Source organism: Rhinolophus hipposideros (assembly GCF_964194185.1).
Source record: "Rhinolophus hipposideros genome assembly, chromosome: 21".
NCBI classification, from domain to species: Eukaryota; Metazoa; Chordata; class Mammalia; order Chiroptera; family Rhinolophidae; genus Rhinolophus; species Rhinolophus hipposideros.
This window is the reverse complement of record NC_138067.1, coordinates 49,216,516-49,229,825: the sequence shown is the minus strand read 5'-3', so window position 1 is coordinate 49,229,825 and position 13,310 is coordinate 49,216,516. Positions and strand designations below refer to the sequence as shown.

Here is a 13,310-nt window from a genome sequence, read left to right as displayed (position 1 = left end):
ACCCATAGTCTGTCTTCTATTCTCCCAAATGAAGTCAGGAGAAACCCATCTTGCTTCCAGTGAGTACACTCCACATAGCAGATAGATCTCCAACAGGACGCGGACATAACCTACTAGCGAATAGTGGTAATATATGACTGAAGTTTGTCATTTTGGGATTTTCCTCCTTTCTTATTCAGCTCACAAAATAATTTCCCTAACTCAAGTAAGTCTCTTTTTAGAAGGGGCACCTCCTGCTTCAAATAAGGTTTCATGCTGTACTCTGGATTACCATGTACTCAGATTTCAGAGCTCAGGAGGCTGGGATTTCTGGGTGGACCTGACAGAAAGTAGGATATGGGCGTTGAAGGTATATGTGGTCACCAAGCTGTTTGGCAGAAACCTAAGCTGTGCGTGTGCAGGGTGACTTCACAAGACTAGGTAGAGAATAGCTGCAGGGGCTCAGAACTGGCATCCGCAGATGCACAGGCAGCACAGTGCTGGTAATAGAATCCTAAACGGTCAGTGGAGACCCTAGAAAGCCCTCACTTTAGGAGTAACAGGGTGTCCAACATTTATTTTATTTTTTTATATCAAATAATCCCTTAATCTGAAGAAAGCGTTGTGCTCTCCCTGTTCTTGTTTTCCTGAGGGAAGCTAGTAAATTCTTTTCCTCCCGAACCAGAACAGACATGCTTGTGAGTAGACCTATGTGTGATCTGAGGTCGCATCCAGGAGGGGGCAGTGCGGTCTGGGCACATTGTGGGTGGCAGGAGGAAAGCGTTGTAAGTCCAGACCCCACGGAGCCCGGTGCCTCGGCTGGAAGGCAGGGAAGCGCGAGACTGAGGAGACATCCAAGCCTTTAAAGGCACTCCGTCGAAGCTGGGTTTCCATCTGTCCCCAGAGTCTTTGTTCCCCCTTTTCGGCCGAATGCCGACTTTCACACACGGCCTCAGGGGGCGCCCTTCCTGGCCCAGGTGAGACGCGGCTGCGAGCTGTCCTGAAGATTTCCCGGTAGCAGTGCGGAGAGCTGCGGGACGCGCGAAAGCGACTCCAGACCCCGCGGGGGTTCCCGTGTCCCTCAGGACCCTCCGGGCTCCGGGTGCGACTTCCCCACGCTAGTCTGAGAACGAAGGTAGCACTCCTGCCCCAGGTCGGGCGCAGACCCGGCCGCTGGCTACTCGGCCGCAATCCTCCCGGCGGAGACCGAGTCCCCACCGGTCCCTCAGAGGCAGAATCTCAACTTGTCGAGAGCCTCCAAAGCCAAATCACGACCTTTCTAAGTGACCCCCAGGGAGCGCACATGAACCCGGACCCTCTTCCACACACCTCCAGGAAATCTCAGTACCCGCCTACAGGGTGGAACGCCGCGGGACTACACGGCCCTACAGCGCCCTCCGCAACTCCGCGACCCTCTAGCCGAGTGCCCTTCGTGGGGGCCTGTGGCGCGGTAGAAACGATGTTACCCATAATGCTTTGTGCCTATAGCCCCCGCCCCCCCGGCGTTTCCACGTTTGGACCAGAGGATCTGGGCGGAATTTCCGGGACCGCTCTGACTGCTCTGGCGTACTGCCGAAATATTAGGAACGGGAAATCGGGCTGTAGGTGACCACAGCGAGAAGGCGCTCGCAGAGGGGTTGTGTCCACTTCACAACGGCTAGTCTGAGGGTCGTCGGCGGTGGGTGATGGCTGAGCACTGTCCTGTCTCTTAGAGGGCCCACCCTGCCCGGCTCCACTCACGGAGTCGGATGGCGGCTACCGCGCTGAGGGGCCCAGCTTAGGTGAGTGCGCGTTCCCCGGCCATCAAGGCCCTTACCCCACCCGAACCCTAAAGCCCCGGGGGCAGCGTACCTGCTCGCGACTATTCAGTACAGATACCAGCATCCAGAACAGTGGGGAGCTCATGGATAGGGTCCCCATATCTGAAATCCAGTTGTGGAGGGGCGATTGAGCCAGAAGCATTAGCGCCTGGAATCGCAAAGTGAGTTTTACCTCCAATCTCAGAAAACCACGGGCTGGTAGCTACGGAAGGTTGTGAACAGAAGAGGCACATGATCTGAATTACATTTTTTCAAGATTTTCAAAGTCTCTCAAAGTTGGAACAGACTGGGAATGGGATGATAACACTGAGGCATGGGGAGGTTGAGTCCTTGTCCAAGGTCACATAGCTGTAAGAGTCAGCAGTGAGGACTGAGGCTCAGAGACAATGCAGTCATCCCAGGTCACCTGACTCCGGGGCTACAAAGGGGTAAGGAGAGGCCTGAGCCTATGGAGAACTGCCATGATTACATCCCTCTAATGACTTCCCTCTTTCTCCAGATTCCCAACACTACAGAAGCACTTATGGACTGTACCCAGGTGAGTGGAGGATATTCCAGCCCCTCGGTGGTCCTGATCCTACTTTTTGTCTCTAGGATTGTGTCCTGGGACTCTGCTTGCCACTTTTCCAATCCTTTGGCCTGGGGACCCTGAAGAAACCCTAAGCCCAGGTTTGTAAATCCAGGCTGGAGATTATATAGAATGGTTCCTATTGCTGGTAAGCAATATGAGTAGGTGTAAAAGATTATTCCAGATACGAACCAGAATGTGCTAATGCTGGGAGGTAAGACTGAGCTTGTTCAGGGACTTACAGTTATCCTTTTTCATGAGACAGAAAGGAGAGCTGAGAGCAGGTGGGAAGCTGTCAGGCCTGGATTGGCTCCATAAGAAGTTGGCTGCCTCTCTAGAGGTGATGGGAGAAATACTGTAGGAGGTTGGGAGCAGAGGACAGGGGTGATCTCACCCAGATCAGGCTCCTTGTGTCTGCAGCATGGAGAACAGACTGTATGTAGGTGTGGGGAGGAGAGAGGAATAATAGAGAAGAGGTGTCAGCAATACTTAAGGTGAGTGTGGGTAGTTGTACCAGTGAGGTGGCCCTAGAGGTGGGAGAACTGGTTGGATTCTGGATCAGCTTTTTAATGAGGGCCACCCAAATTTTCAGATTTTAAGAATGAGAGAAAGGTAGGAGTCAGAGTTTTAGAGGTTAGCAGATGGAAGGATGGAAACTCCATTAACCAGAATAGTAAGGTTACTTTTCATTGAGGATGTCAGTTTTGCTGTCGTAAGAGTCTGAGATGTTCCAAAGAACAATTGTGGAGAACGATTAGTTGATGGCCACAAAGGTGTAGAACTCTGAGGAGAGGTTCAGTATGGAGACATCGAAAAGGTGGTGGCCATTGTCTGCACAGGGGTGTAGCTGAGGGTCACAATTAGGAGGAGGATCCTGGTCATCGTGGTAATGGTATTAGCAGCTGAGCAAGGGGGAAAATGGGAGGGAGAGTAGGGACGGGCTGTGACTGAGTCTGATTCTTGGGTACCTAGTGGGCATCACAAACACAGACGAAGGAGAGAAGTGGCCATGGGAAGGTTATGGGAGAGTGAATGATCTGTCCAAGGCTTTCATGGGAAGTGTAGATATAAGGGGAATGTGAAAGGACAGGAATAATTGAGACAAGATGACAGTGATGTCCCGATTATTGCTTATTCACACTTTGGACTTAGCAGGTTTTTGTTGTGACCCTTGGTGTGGCCTAGGGTGTCCCACCCAGGTTGGTGGATTAGTACAGCGGCATAAATGACCATTTATGGAAGTCACTGGGCCTGGGTTGGAGGACTTCTGCAACAGGACTTTAAATGATGTTTAGATGCAACAGGACTTTAAATGATGTTTAGATGGAGAGAAGAACGCAGTGGCTGGACAGGGGACATCAAGTGCTGCACAAGTGGAGAAAGGCCATGGGTCTCTGAGATCTGATGTTGTTCTGAGTAGGTGAGGTTGAAGCAAGGAGCAGAACTGGCCAGGGAGGCCTTCGGAAGAGGTTTCATCCTATCTGACAGTGGGGACCATTGGCCTTCTGGGGTAGTACTGGATCCTGTTTCAATTGACAAAGCACCATCTGGATGCCATGTAACATGTGGGAAGGCCAAGGAGATGCCTGTGGTGTGGGCAGGAAGGTATAAGTGGTTGCTGGAGCAAGACTGAGAGAAAGGTGTGGTAGAAAGGGTGACGTAGAGAGTGAATGACGTCAACCCATGACGTTGAGGACGTAAGGGTGAAGGGTGAGGTCACATTTGGTTGTGTCTGGGAGGCACAATCTGGGGGACTGCATGGGAATTGCCTGACAAGAGGGCATATGCCCTAAAGCCAGGCTCAGTTTAGATAGCTTCTCTCTGCCCATGTGCCTGTCATTGCTGTGGGCAGACACAATGATCATGAAACCATGAGAAGAGAGTGGGTATCTGTGGCCTGATATCTCCTCTAAGATGGGGACATTGGGAGGAGCATGAGCAGGGGGTGGATGTTTGGGTGGATGAACTTGGGATCCTAGGAGAAAAGTTGATCATAGAATGATCTGTCCCCATTATGGCAGGACTGTGTGACCTTTAACGATGTGACTGTGTTCTTCTCGCAAGAGGAGTGGGGGCTCCTTGATGAGGCTCAGAGGCACCTGTACCTCAATGTGATGCTGGAGAACTTGGCACTTATATCCTCGCTGGGTAAGACTCTCATACCCACCCCAGTATCCTGGTGCCTTTCTGTCCTCTTTCCCCACAGAGGCAGCTCGACCCTTTCCACAGCCAGACCATGGGCTCTATTAATTTTCCCACTTTCTCAGCATATGTGCTGTGGGTGCCATTGCTGAGCTGTGTGTACTATGCCAAGTAGCCCCAAGCATTAAGGAAGGGATTCAGGAGTCTGGCAATCAGCTTAATGAAGCCTTCCTTATTTGCCTTCTTCCTGGCAGGATGAATGTGTCCAGATCCCTGGCATCTTGTGTTTCAAGTTTGGATTGAGTCAGTAATTTTAATAATATTGACACAAGGTATAAAAAAATATGGTGAATGTTTAAATAAATAAAAAAAATTATTACCATAAAAGGCACATTGCCATTAAGTCCCCTCAATACTCCCCCTCGCTTCGAATACACTTATCCCATTGTTCTTTGCACTTTCTGAAGCAGTTCTGGAAGTCCTCTTTTGTGTCTTTAGTTGCGCCATTGTGGCTGCCTCGATGTCCCGAATCGATTCAAAACGTTTACCTTTCATGGTCATTTTGACTTTGGAGAAGAGCCAGAAGTCACACAGTGTCATATCCGGTGAATAAGGTGGATGAGGACACACCATAATGTTTTTATTTGACAGAAATTGCCATATACCAGAAGTGATGTGTGAAACAGAGCCTTTCATTGTGATCACAAAATAACAGTGAATGCTGCTGCCGAGTGCTATCCAATGAAAAGGCGGGGATCTTCAATATGGGAAGTGGTGTGTTGAACCTTAGTAACAGTGTGTGACAAATTTCAACTTGTTTGGTGCAGTAGGGAGTGAGCTATGGCCGAGAGACGGTGTGTTTTAAACTGTGCCTTAAATTATCCTACATCATGACAATGCTCTATGTCACACATCACTTCTGTTACGGCAATTTCTGTCAAATAAAAACATTATGGTGTATCCTCATCCACCTTATTCACCGGATCTGACACCGTGTGAGACCTGGCTCTTCCCCAAAGTCAAAATGATTCAGGACATGGAGACAACCACAATAGCACAAGTAAAGACACTCATGAAAAAGGACTTCCAGTACTGCTTCAGAAAGTGGCAAGAATAATGGGATGTGTTCGAAGTGAGGGGTTTAATGGCAATATGTCTTTTACTGTAATATATATTTTTTAAATTTAAACATTCACAGTATTGTTTGATTATATCTCATATTGTGTATAGGGTCCTAATGATGAGGCCAAAGCATTAGGGCTGTAGTAATCCACCAGAGGTACCCTCTAATTTTTCCAGATTTAAGAACAGGCACAGTTGGGCTGTAGAAAGGAGAAGCAGTGAGGATAATCACTCCTTTATATATTAGATTTTATATAAGTTTTAATCCTTGAAGGCCCTGTTTTAACTTACATTAGGGCATATTAACTATTTCAACTGCGTGGACTATGGGGTACCATTTTATTAAGCCATTTTGTTTCAAATACTTACGTTAATGTAAACTTATTATTCGTCATGTTAGAGCATAGTACCCAATATGGGATATTTTCCAGTAATGGATGCTGTGACTTTGGGAAATTTAGAAAAGACTACAGTTCAGGTGAGGCATATCTATTTTTCTGTTTTATATTTAGTTACTTTCTTAAGATTATAAGGGTACAGTGTGTAAAAGTGGTGGGATCCCCAGGTATAAATTGAGCCCCAATAATGATTACGTTTTTAAAGTTTGGCCATTGGTGCCTTTTAGTAAATGTTATGGGTTATTTATTTATTTATGTTTAAACCACATTATTGAGGAATGATTGACATGTAAAAAGCTACATAATTCATGGATATAACTTGATGGGTTTGGGGATAAGTATATATCCATGAAAATCATCACCACCATCAAAGGACATAAACATATCCATTACCTCCCAAAGTTTCTTCCCACCCCTTCTTTATTATTATAAAAATTATATTGTGTGTTTGTATGGTAGGAATATTTAACATAAGGTTTATCCTCTTAGCAAATTTTAAGCATATGAGTACATTACAGTGTTGTTAGCTATAGTCACTACTGTATAGATCTCCAGAACTTATTCATCTTGCTAACTCTGTACCATTCAGCTATCACTTGCCCATTTGCCCATTCTCCCAGCCCCCAGAAAACATCATTCTACTCTTTGACTACTTTAGATTCCACATATCAGTGAGATCATACAGTATTTGTCTTTCTGTGTCTGGCTCACCTCACTTAGTATAATGCCCTGAGGTCCATCCATCTTGTTGCAAATGGCAGGATTTCCTTCTTTCTCGTGTCTGAATAATATTCCATTGTATGTATATATTGCATCTTCTTTATCCATTCTTCCCTTTATGCACATTAAGGTTTTTCCATGTCTTGGGTATTGTGGTGTTGCTGCAGTGATCATGAGAGTCCTGGTAACTCTTGGAGAACCTGATTTAAATTCCTTTAGGAAAATACCTAGAAATGGAATTGCTGGATCATATGGTAGTTCTAGTTGTAATTTTTTGAGGAAACTCTATACTGTTTTCCATAATGGCTGTACCAATTTACATTCCTACCAAAAGTGTACCAGGGTTACCTTTTCTCCACATCCTTACCTAACTTGTTATCCCAGAGATAAATCCCAGTTGGACATGGTTTATGACCCTTTTAATGTGTTGTTGAATTTGGTTTACTAGAATTTTGTTAAGAATCATTTCATCTGTGTTTATCAGGAATACTGCCCTGCAATTTTCTTGTCTTGTAGAGTTTTTATCTGGCTTTGGTATCGGGGTAATGCTGGCCTCGTAAAATGACTTTGGATGTGTTTCCTCTGCTTCAGTTTTTTGGGGGAGGGTTGGTATTAAGTGTTTCTGGAATACACTAGTGAAGCCATCAAGTCCTGGGATTTTCTTTTTTGGAGATTTTTGATTACTGATTCAATGTCATTACTCATTATTGGTCTGTTCAGATTTTTTGTCTTCATGATTAAGTCTTGTTAGGTTGTATGTTCCTAGGAATTTATTCATTTTTTATAGGTTTGCTTGGTGTATAATTTTTTGTAGTAGTCTCTTATGATCCTTTTATTTCTGAGGTGTCAATTGTCATGTCCTGTATTTCACTTGTAATTTTATTTGTGTCTTCTCTCTTTTTTGTAGCCTAAATGAAGACTTGTCAATTTTATCTTTTTCAAGAAAATCTCTTAGTTTTGACTGTTTTCTATTGTTTTCCTATCTCTATTTTATTTATTTCCACTTTAATCTTTATTTCCTTCCTTCTGCTAACATTGGGTTTAGTTTGTTCTTCTTTTTCAGTTCCTTGAGGTGTAAAAGTAGGGTGTTTACTTAAGATCTTTCTCTTTTTCTTAATGTACTCGTAGATATGTATCTGCTATAATCTTCCCTCAGAAATTCTTTTACTAGGTCTCATAACTTTTGGTATATTGTGTTTTTCATTTTCATTTGTCTCAAGATATTTTTTGATTTCATCTTTGCTTCATTTTTTTTTTTTGTCCATGAGTGTGGTGTTTAATTTCCACATATTTGTGAATTTTCCAGTTCTACTCCTGTTATTAATTTCCTCTTATCGCATTTTGTTCAGAAAAGATGCTTGACATGATTTCAGTTTTCTTAACTTTGTTAAGACTTGTTTTGTAGCCTATCACATGATCTATCCTGGAGAATTTTGCTGTGCTCTTGAGTAGAGTGTATATTCTGCTGCCATTCAGTGGAATGATCTGTATTTGTCTATTAGGTACATTTGGTCTATACTATTGTTCAAATGCACTGTCTACCCAAGGTTTTTAAAGATGTCATATCATATTATACAGAGTTAAAAAAGACATGATTGATACTCTCCCATCATAGTCAACATGATTCATCAGCATTTCTCTTCTTTCAGTTTGTTGGCATGCAGTGGAGAATGAAGAGACACTGTCTGAGCAGAGTGTTTCTGTACAAGCTTTGTCACAGGTCAGGACTCCAAAGGCAGGTCCACCCACCCAGAAGATTCACCCCTGTGAGAAGTGTGTCCCAATCCTGAAAGACATTTTGCACCTGGCTGATCTACCTGGGCAGACACCATACTTGCTTGGTTCACATACAAACATACACCAGCTTCATTTCAGTGCAGAGAAGAAGGACGTGGACAGGGCATCGTTTATAAAGAGCTGCATATTTCATATGTCCAGGAATCCGTTCACCTGTAGAAAAGTTGGAAAGGAGTCCCCTGCCACATTGGGCCTTCTCCAGTACCAGGTCATTCCCAACAGTGAGAAGCCAAACAAAATCTCCAACTGTGGGGAGCCTTTTCATTTTGGAAAATGTCCTTTAAAGTTGCATGAATGTGGGAAAGCCTCCAGCCACAAGCACAGTCTTGTTTATCACCCAAGAGTCTCCACTAGAAAAAGGGTTTATGAGTCTGGCAAATATGGGAAAGCCTTCTGCTGTAAGTACTCAGTTGCTCAGCTCCAGAGAGTCCACACTGGAGAAAGGCCTTATGAGTGCAATGAATGTCAAAAATCTTTTAGGCAAAGAGCCACCCTCATTATACACCAGAGAAGTCACACTGGAGAAAGGCCTTATAAGTGTGGCGAATGTGGGAAATCCTTTAGTCAATGCTCCAACCTTATTGAACACTGCAGAATTCATAGTGGAGAAAGACCTTATGAGTGTGAGGTGTGTGGGAAAGCTTTTGGGTGCAAATCCAATCTTGTTCGGCACCAGAGAACTCACACTGGAGAAAAGCCTTATGAGTGCAACAAATGTGGAAAATTCTTTAGACAAAGCTTCACCCTCGTTCAACATCAGAGAATTCACACCACAGCAAGGCCTTATGGGTGTGTCCAATGTGGGAAAGCCTTTAACCAAAGAGCCACTCTCATTAGACACCAGAGAGTTCACACTAATGAAAGGCTTTATGAGTGCAGGCAATGTGGGAAAGCCTTTGGATCCAAATCTAAACTTGATCGGCATAACAGAAGTCACACTGGAGAGAGGCCTTATGAGTGCACTGAATGTGGGAAATCTTTCAGACAAAGCTACAGCCTTGTTGAGCACCAGCGAATTCACAGTAGAGCAAGGCCTTATGAGTGTGACCAGTGTGGGAAGTCCTTTAGCAGAAGAGCCGTCTTTACTAAACATCAGAGAATTCACACTGGAGAAAGGCCGTATAAGTGTGGTGACTGTGGGAAATCCTTTAGTCGAAGCACTAGCCTTATCCAGCACTACAGTATTCACACTGGAGCAAGGCCTTATGTGTGTGGCCAGTGTGGGAAATCCTTTAGGCAAAAGTCTGTCCTCATTCAACACCAGGTAGTTCACACGGGAGAAAGGCCATATGAATGCAGCAAATGTAACAAATCCTTTAGCCAACGCTCAAGCCTCAATCTCCACCGAAAATTTCACACCACAGAGAGGCCCCATGAATGCAAGAAATATGGGAAACCCTTCACTCCAACATCTAATGTTGTTTAACACCAGAGAGTCCACAATTGAGAAAGACCTTAGACCTGAAGGAAAGGTGCTGTCTCCTTGTTCACTAGACAGCTTTTGTGAGGGAGCTATCTACCTGAAGTTTAACCTCATACTTCCAGATACTTCCAAATATCCAGAGGGGGGAAATATCCAGAAGGATGAAATTTCCCATGCGGTCCATGTATGTGTGAGACTTACGGGAGCTGCATTGCATATTCTAAACTCACCAAGGCCCTTGCCGGTTACATCATGCCATTTTCTCTGGTAGAAGCCATCTCACCTCTACTACCTTGCACAGCATTTCATCAGTTACCCTGATGTACCTAAGGGAAGGCATATGAGGTGTGATAAAAAATATGGTGAATGTTTAAATAAAAAAAATATATTACAGTAAAAGACACATTGCCATTAATCACCCTCAAAATATTCCCCCCCACCCCCGCTTTGAACACACTTATCCCATTGTTCTTCCCACCTTCTAAAGCAGTTCTGGAAGTCCTCCTTTGTGCTATTGTGGCTGTCTTGATGTCCTGAATCGATTCAAAACATTTACTTTTCATGGTCATTTTGACTTTGGGGAAGAGCCAGAAGTCACACAGTGCCAGATCCGGTGAATAAGGTGGATGAGGACAAACTGTAATGTTTTTTATTTGACAGAAAAAAACATCTAACAGAAGCAATGTGTGACATGAAACATTGTCATGATGGAGGATGAAACTGTTTGCCCATTTCTCGGGCTGTTTTTTATGCACATTGTTTCTTAAATGCTCTAATAAGCCCTTATAATATTCAGAGTTCACCATAGTGTTCAGGGTACAAACTCAGCTCACACAATTCCATCAAGGTAAAAAAACACAACATCAACTTTCCATTGGATAGCACTCAGCAGCAGCATTCATCATATCTCTTGATCTCACCTCGTATGTCTGTGCTGTTTCACATTTGCTGGAGGAAATCTTGAGTAGTCTGTACCCTTACAATAATTTCCCTTTTCTGATTGAGTATGAATCTGACCCAGTTTAGGCCAAGAGTGGGTTCTGCTGTAGGCTTGCAGGGAAGGTTACCTTTTTTGTGGAAACTGTTGGTTTCTCATGGCAATTGTAGTTGATTTTCCACACTCTAATTCAACAACTAGTAACTGCTTCCCCTTGTTCTGGTTTGTGCAATAATAAAAGTTTTATTATTGAAGCTACCTTTAATCTTGGGGGTTGTATTGACTGTGCAGGGTGGATGGAAAACAGAATTGGGCTTGGTTTGTATGAAGGGATGGACTGCTTTGGTGGGCCCTCAACACATGTGCCTCAGCAGGGACAACATGATAGAGAGTAGTTCTCATTCCAATTTCAGCCTAATTTGCTTTTCTGCCCAAGACTACCTAGGAACCAATGCAATGCTTTGTAGCCCTAATTTGTGGCCTCCGTTTATTTTGAGATTGTAGGTCACCCTGAGGATAGGTCACCTGTTTGGCATGCTCCAGTGCCTTTATAACAGCATGATTTTGCCTCTTGTTCCCAAAGGGTGTCACGTAATGTCCAGCACTGTTGAGGGGAAGCTTTTCCCCAGGTTCTAGAAAGGAGCCAAGTGACCTGATGTTCATAATTCTGTAGACTGCTATCATTTCTCAGACTATGGGAACCAGATTCCAACCATAATTGGTATTGAAATCCTGGGTGTGATTAATAGGCAGTGGAGGAGGCTGCAGGAAACTAGATGGAATGTGCCTCTTCTAAATGTGCTTCCACAAATCTGATGACTATGACTGTGAGGAACCACAAGATCTCCAGAGCTGTGTATCTCCTGTAGCTGAAGTCACTGTCAGAGCAAAGAGTCTAAATTTGTATGAACTTCTGTTGTCCTTCTGGACTGTTCACCTCAAGTGCATTGCAGTAAAGGCAGGAAAATGAGGGCAGAGAATGGAGATTCCATTGTCCAGGGATCCAGCCAGTGTTGTCCCAGATCATTACTTGCCAGGATTTCCTGTGCTGATTCAGGCTTGCCCTTCCCTAGGAATAAGGAAAAAGAGTGGATTCAATATTGGCTTGTTAAACCTTCTGGTTTCCAAAACGAGTGGGAGATCCAGATTTATTTTTTTGAACTATTTTTTAGAAAATTAACTAAGGCATAATTGGCATGCAATAACCTATAAGTACTCAAAATGTATAATTTGAAAAATTTTGTCAGGCATGTAAGCTCATAAAACCATCATAATCACATTGAACATATTCATGATTTATCTTGTGCCCTTTTATAATCTCTCCTTGTCCTTCCCAGAGCTATAGGATTCCAGTGATTTACTTTCTTTAACAAAAAATTAGTTGGCATTGTCAAGAATTTTATGTAAATTGAATTAGGAAGTGTTTACCCTTTTTCCTGATATTTTTCACATGGCATAATTATTTGAGATTCATCAGTGTTGTTTATGTGGATAGTTCATTCTTTTTATTGTTCAGTAGTATTCTCTCTAGCTACTCCATTATTTGTTTGTCCATTCACCTGTTAATGGGCTGTTTGGTTGTTTCCAGTTTGGTGCTGTTAGAAATAAAGCTGCAATGAACATAGGCATAGAATTTTTTTTAATTAAAGTTTATTGGATTGACAGTTGTTAATAAAGTTACATAGATTTCAGGTGTACAATTCTGTATTACATCATCTATAAATCCCATTGTGTGTTCACCACCCAGAGTCAGTTCTCCGTCCATCACCGTATATCACCACTCCCCTCCCGCTTTATCCTCTGGTAACCACTAAACTATTGTCTGTGTCTATGAGTTTTTGTTTCTCATTTGTTTGTCTTGTTCTTTTGTTGTTTTTGGTTTATATACCACATATCAGTGAAATCATATGATTCTCTGCTTTTTCTGTCTGACTTATTTCACTTAGCATTATATTCTCAAGATCCACCCATTTTGTCACAAATGGTCCTATTTCATCTTTTCTTACCGCCGAATAGTATTCCATTGTGTATATATACCACAACTTCTTTTTTTTTTTTTTAATTAATTTTATTGGGGTGACAATTGTTAGTAAATTTACATAGATTTCAGGTGTACAATTCTGTATTACATCGTCTATAAATCCCATTGTGTGTTCACCACCCAGAGTCAGTTCTCCTTCCATCACCATATATTTGATCCCCTTTACCCTCATCACCCACCCCCCACCCCCTTACCCTCTGGTAACCACTAAATTATTGTCTGTGTCTATGAGTTTTTGTTTCTCATTTGTTTGTCTTGTTCTTTTTGGTTTATATACCACATATCAGTGAAATCATAGGGTTCTCTGCTTTTTCTGTCTGACTTGTTTCACTTAGCATTATTCTCTCGAGATCCATCCATGTT

The 13,310-nt window shown here is 43.3% G+C and overlaps 1 protein-coding gene across 3 annotated transcripts; it reads left to right on the top strand.

Annotated features, from left to right (window-relative positions):
• The first annotated feature begins 1,500 nt into the window (after window positions 1-1,500).
• On the top strand, window positions 1,501-12,650 carry LOC308490596 (uncharacterized protein). Of its 3 annotated transcripts, none has more exons than XM_081033071.1 (4): window positions 1,501-1,760; window positions 2,299-2,337; window positions 4,389-4,515; window positions 8,399-12,650. In XM_081033071.1, exons 2-4 carry the CDS (start codon window positions 2,323-2,325, stop codon window positions 9,970-9,972), a joined length of 1,716 nt encoding a protein of 571 aa, XP_080889197.1. In that variant the 5' UTR covers window positions 1,501-1,760; window positions 2,299-2,322; the 3' UTR covers window positions 9,973-12,650. The 3 variants fall into 3 exon arrangements, with proteins under 3 accessions (XP_080889197.1, XP_080889198.1, XP_080889199.1); XM_081033072.1 differs by having other exon boundaries at window positions 2,299-2,468; XM_081033073.1 differs by lacking the exon at window positions 2,299-2,337 and adding an exon at window positions 2,394-2,468 and having other exon boundaries at window positions 1,510-1,760.
• Window positions 12,651-13,310: the final 660 nt, after the last annotated feature.

Coding starts and splice junctions, on each gene's coding strand:
- LOC308490596 (XM_081033071.1), top strand. Junction 4,516..8,398: donor GGCACTTATATCCTCGCTGG/GTAAGACTCTCA, acceptor CTCTTCTTTCAG/TTTGTTGGCATGCAGTGGAG.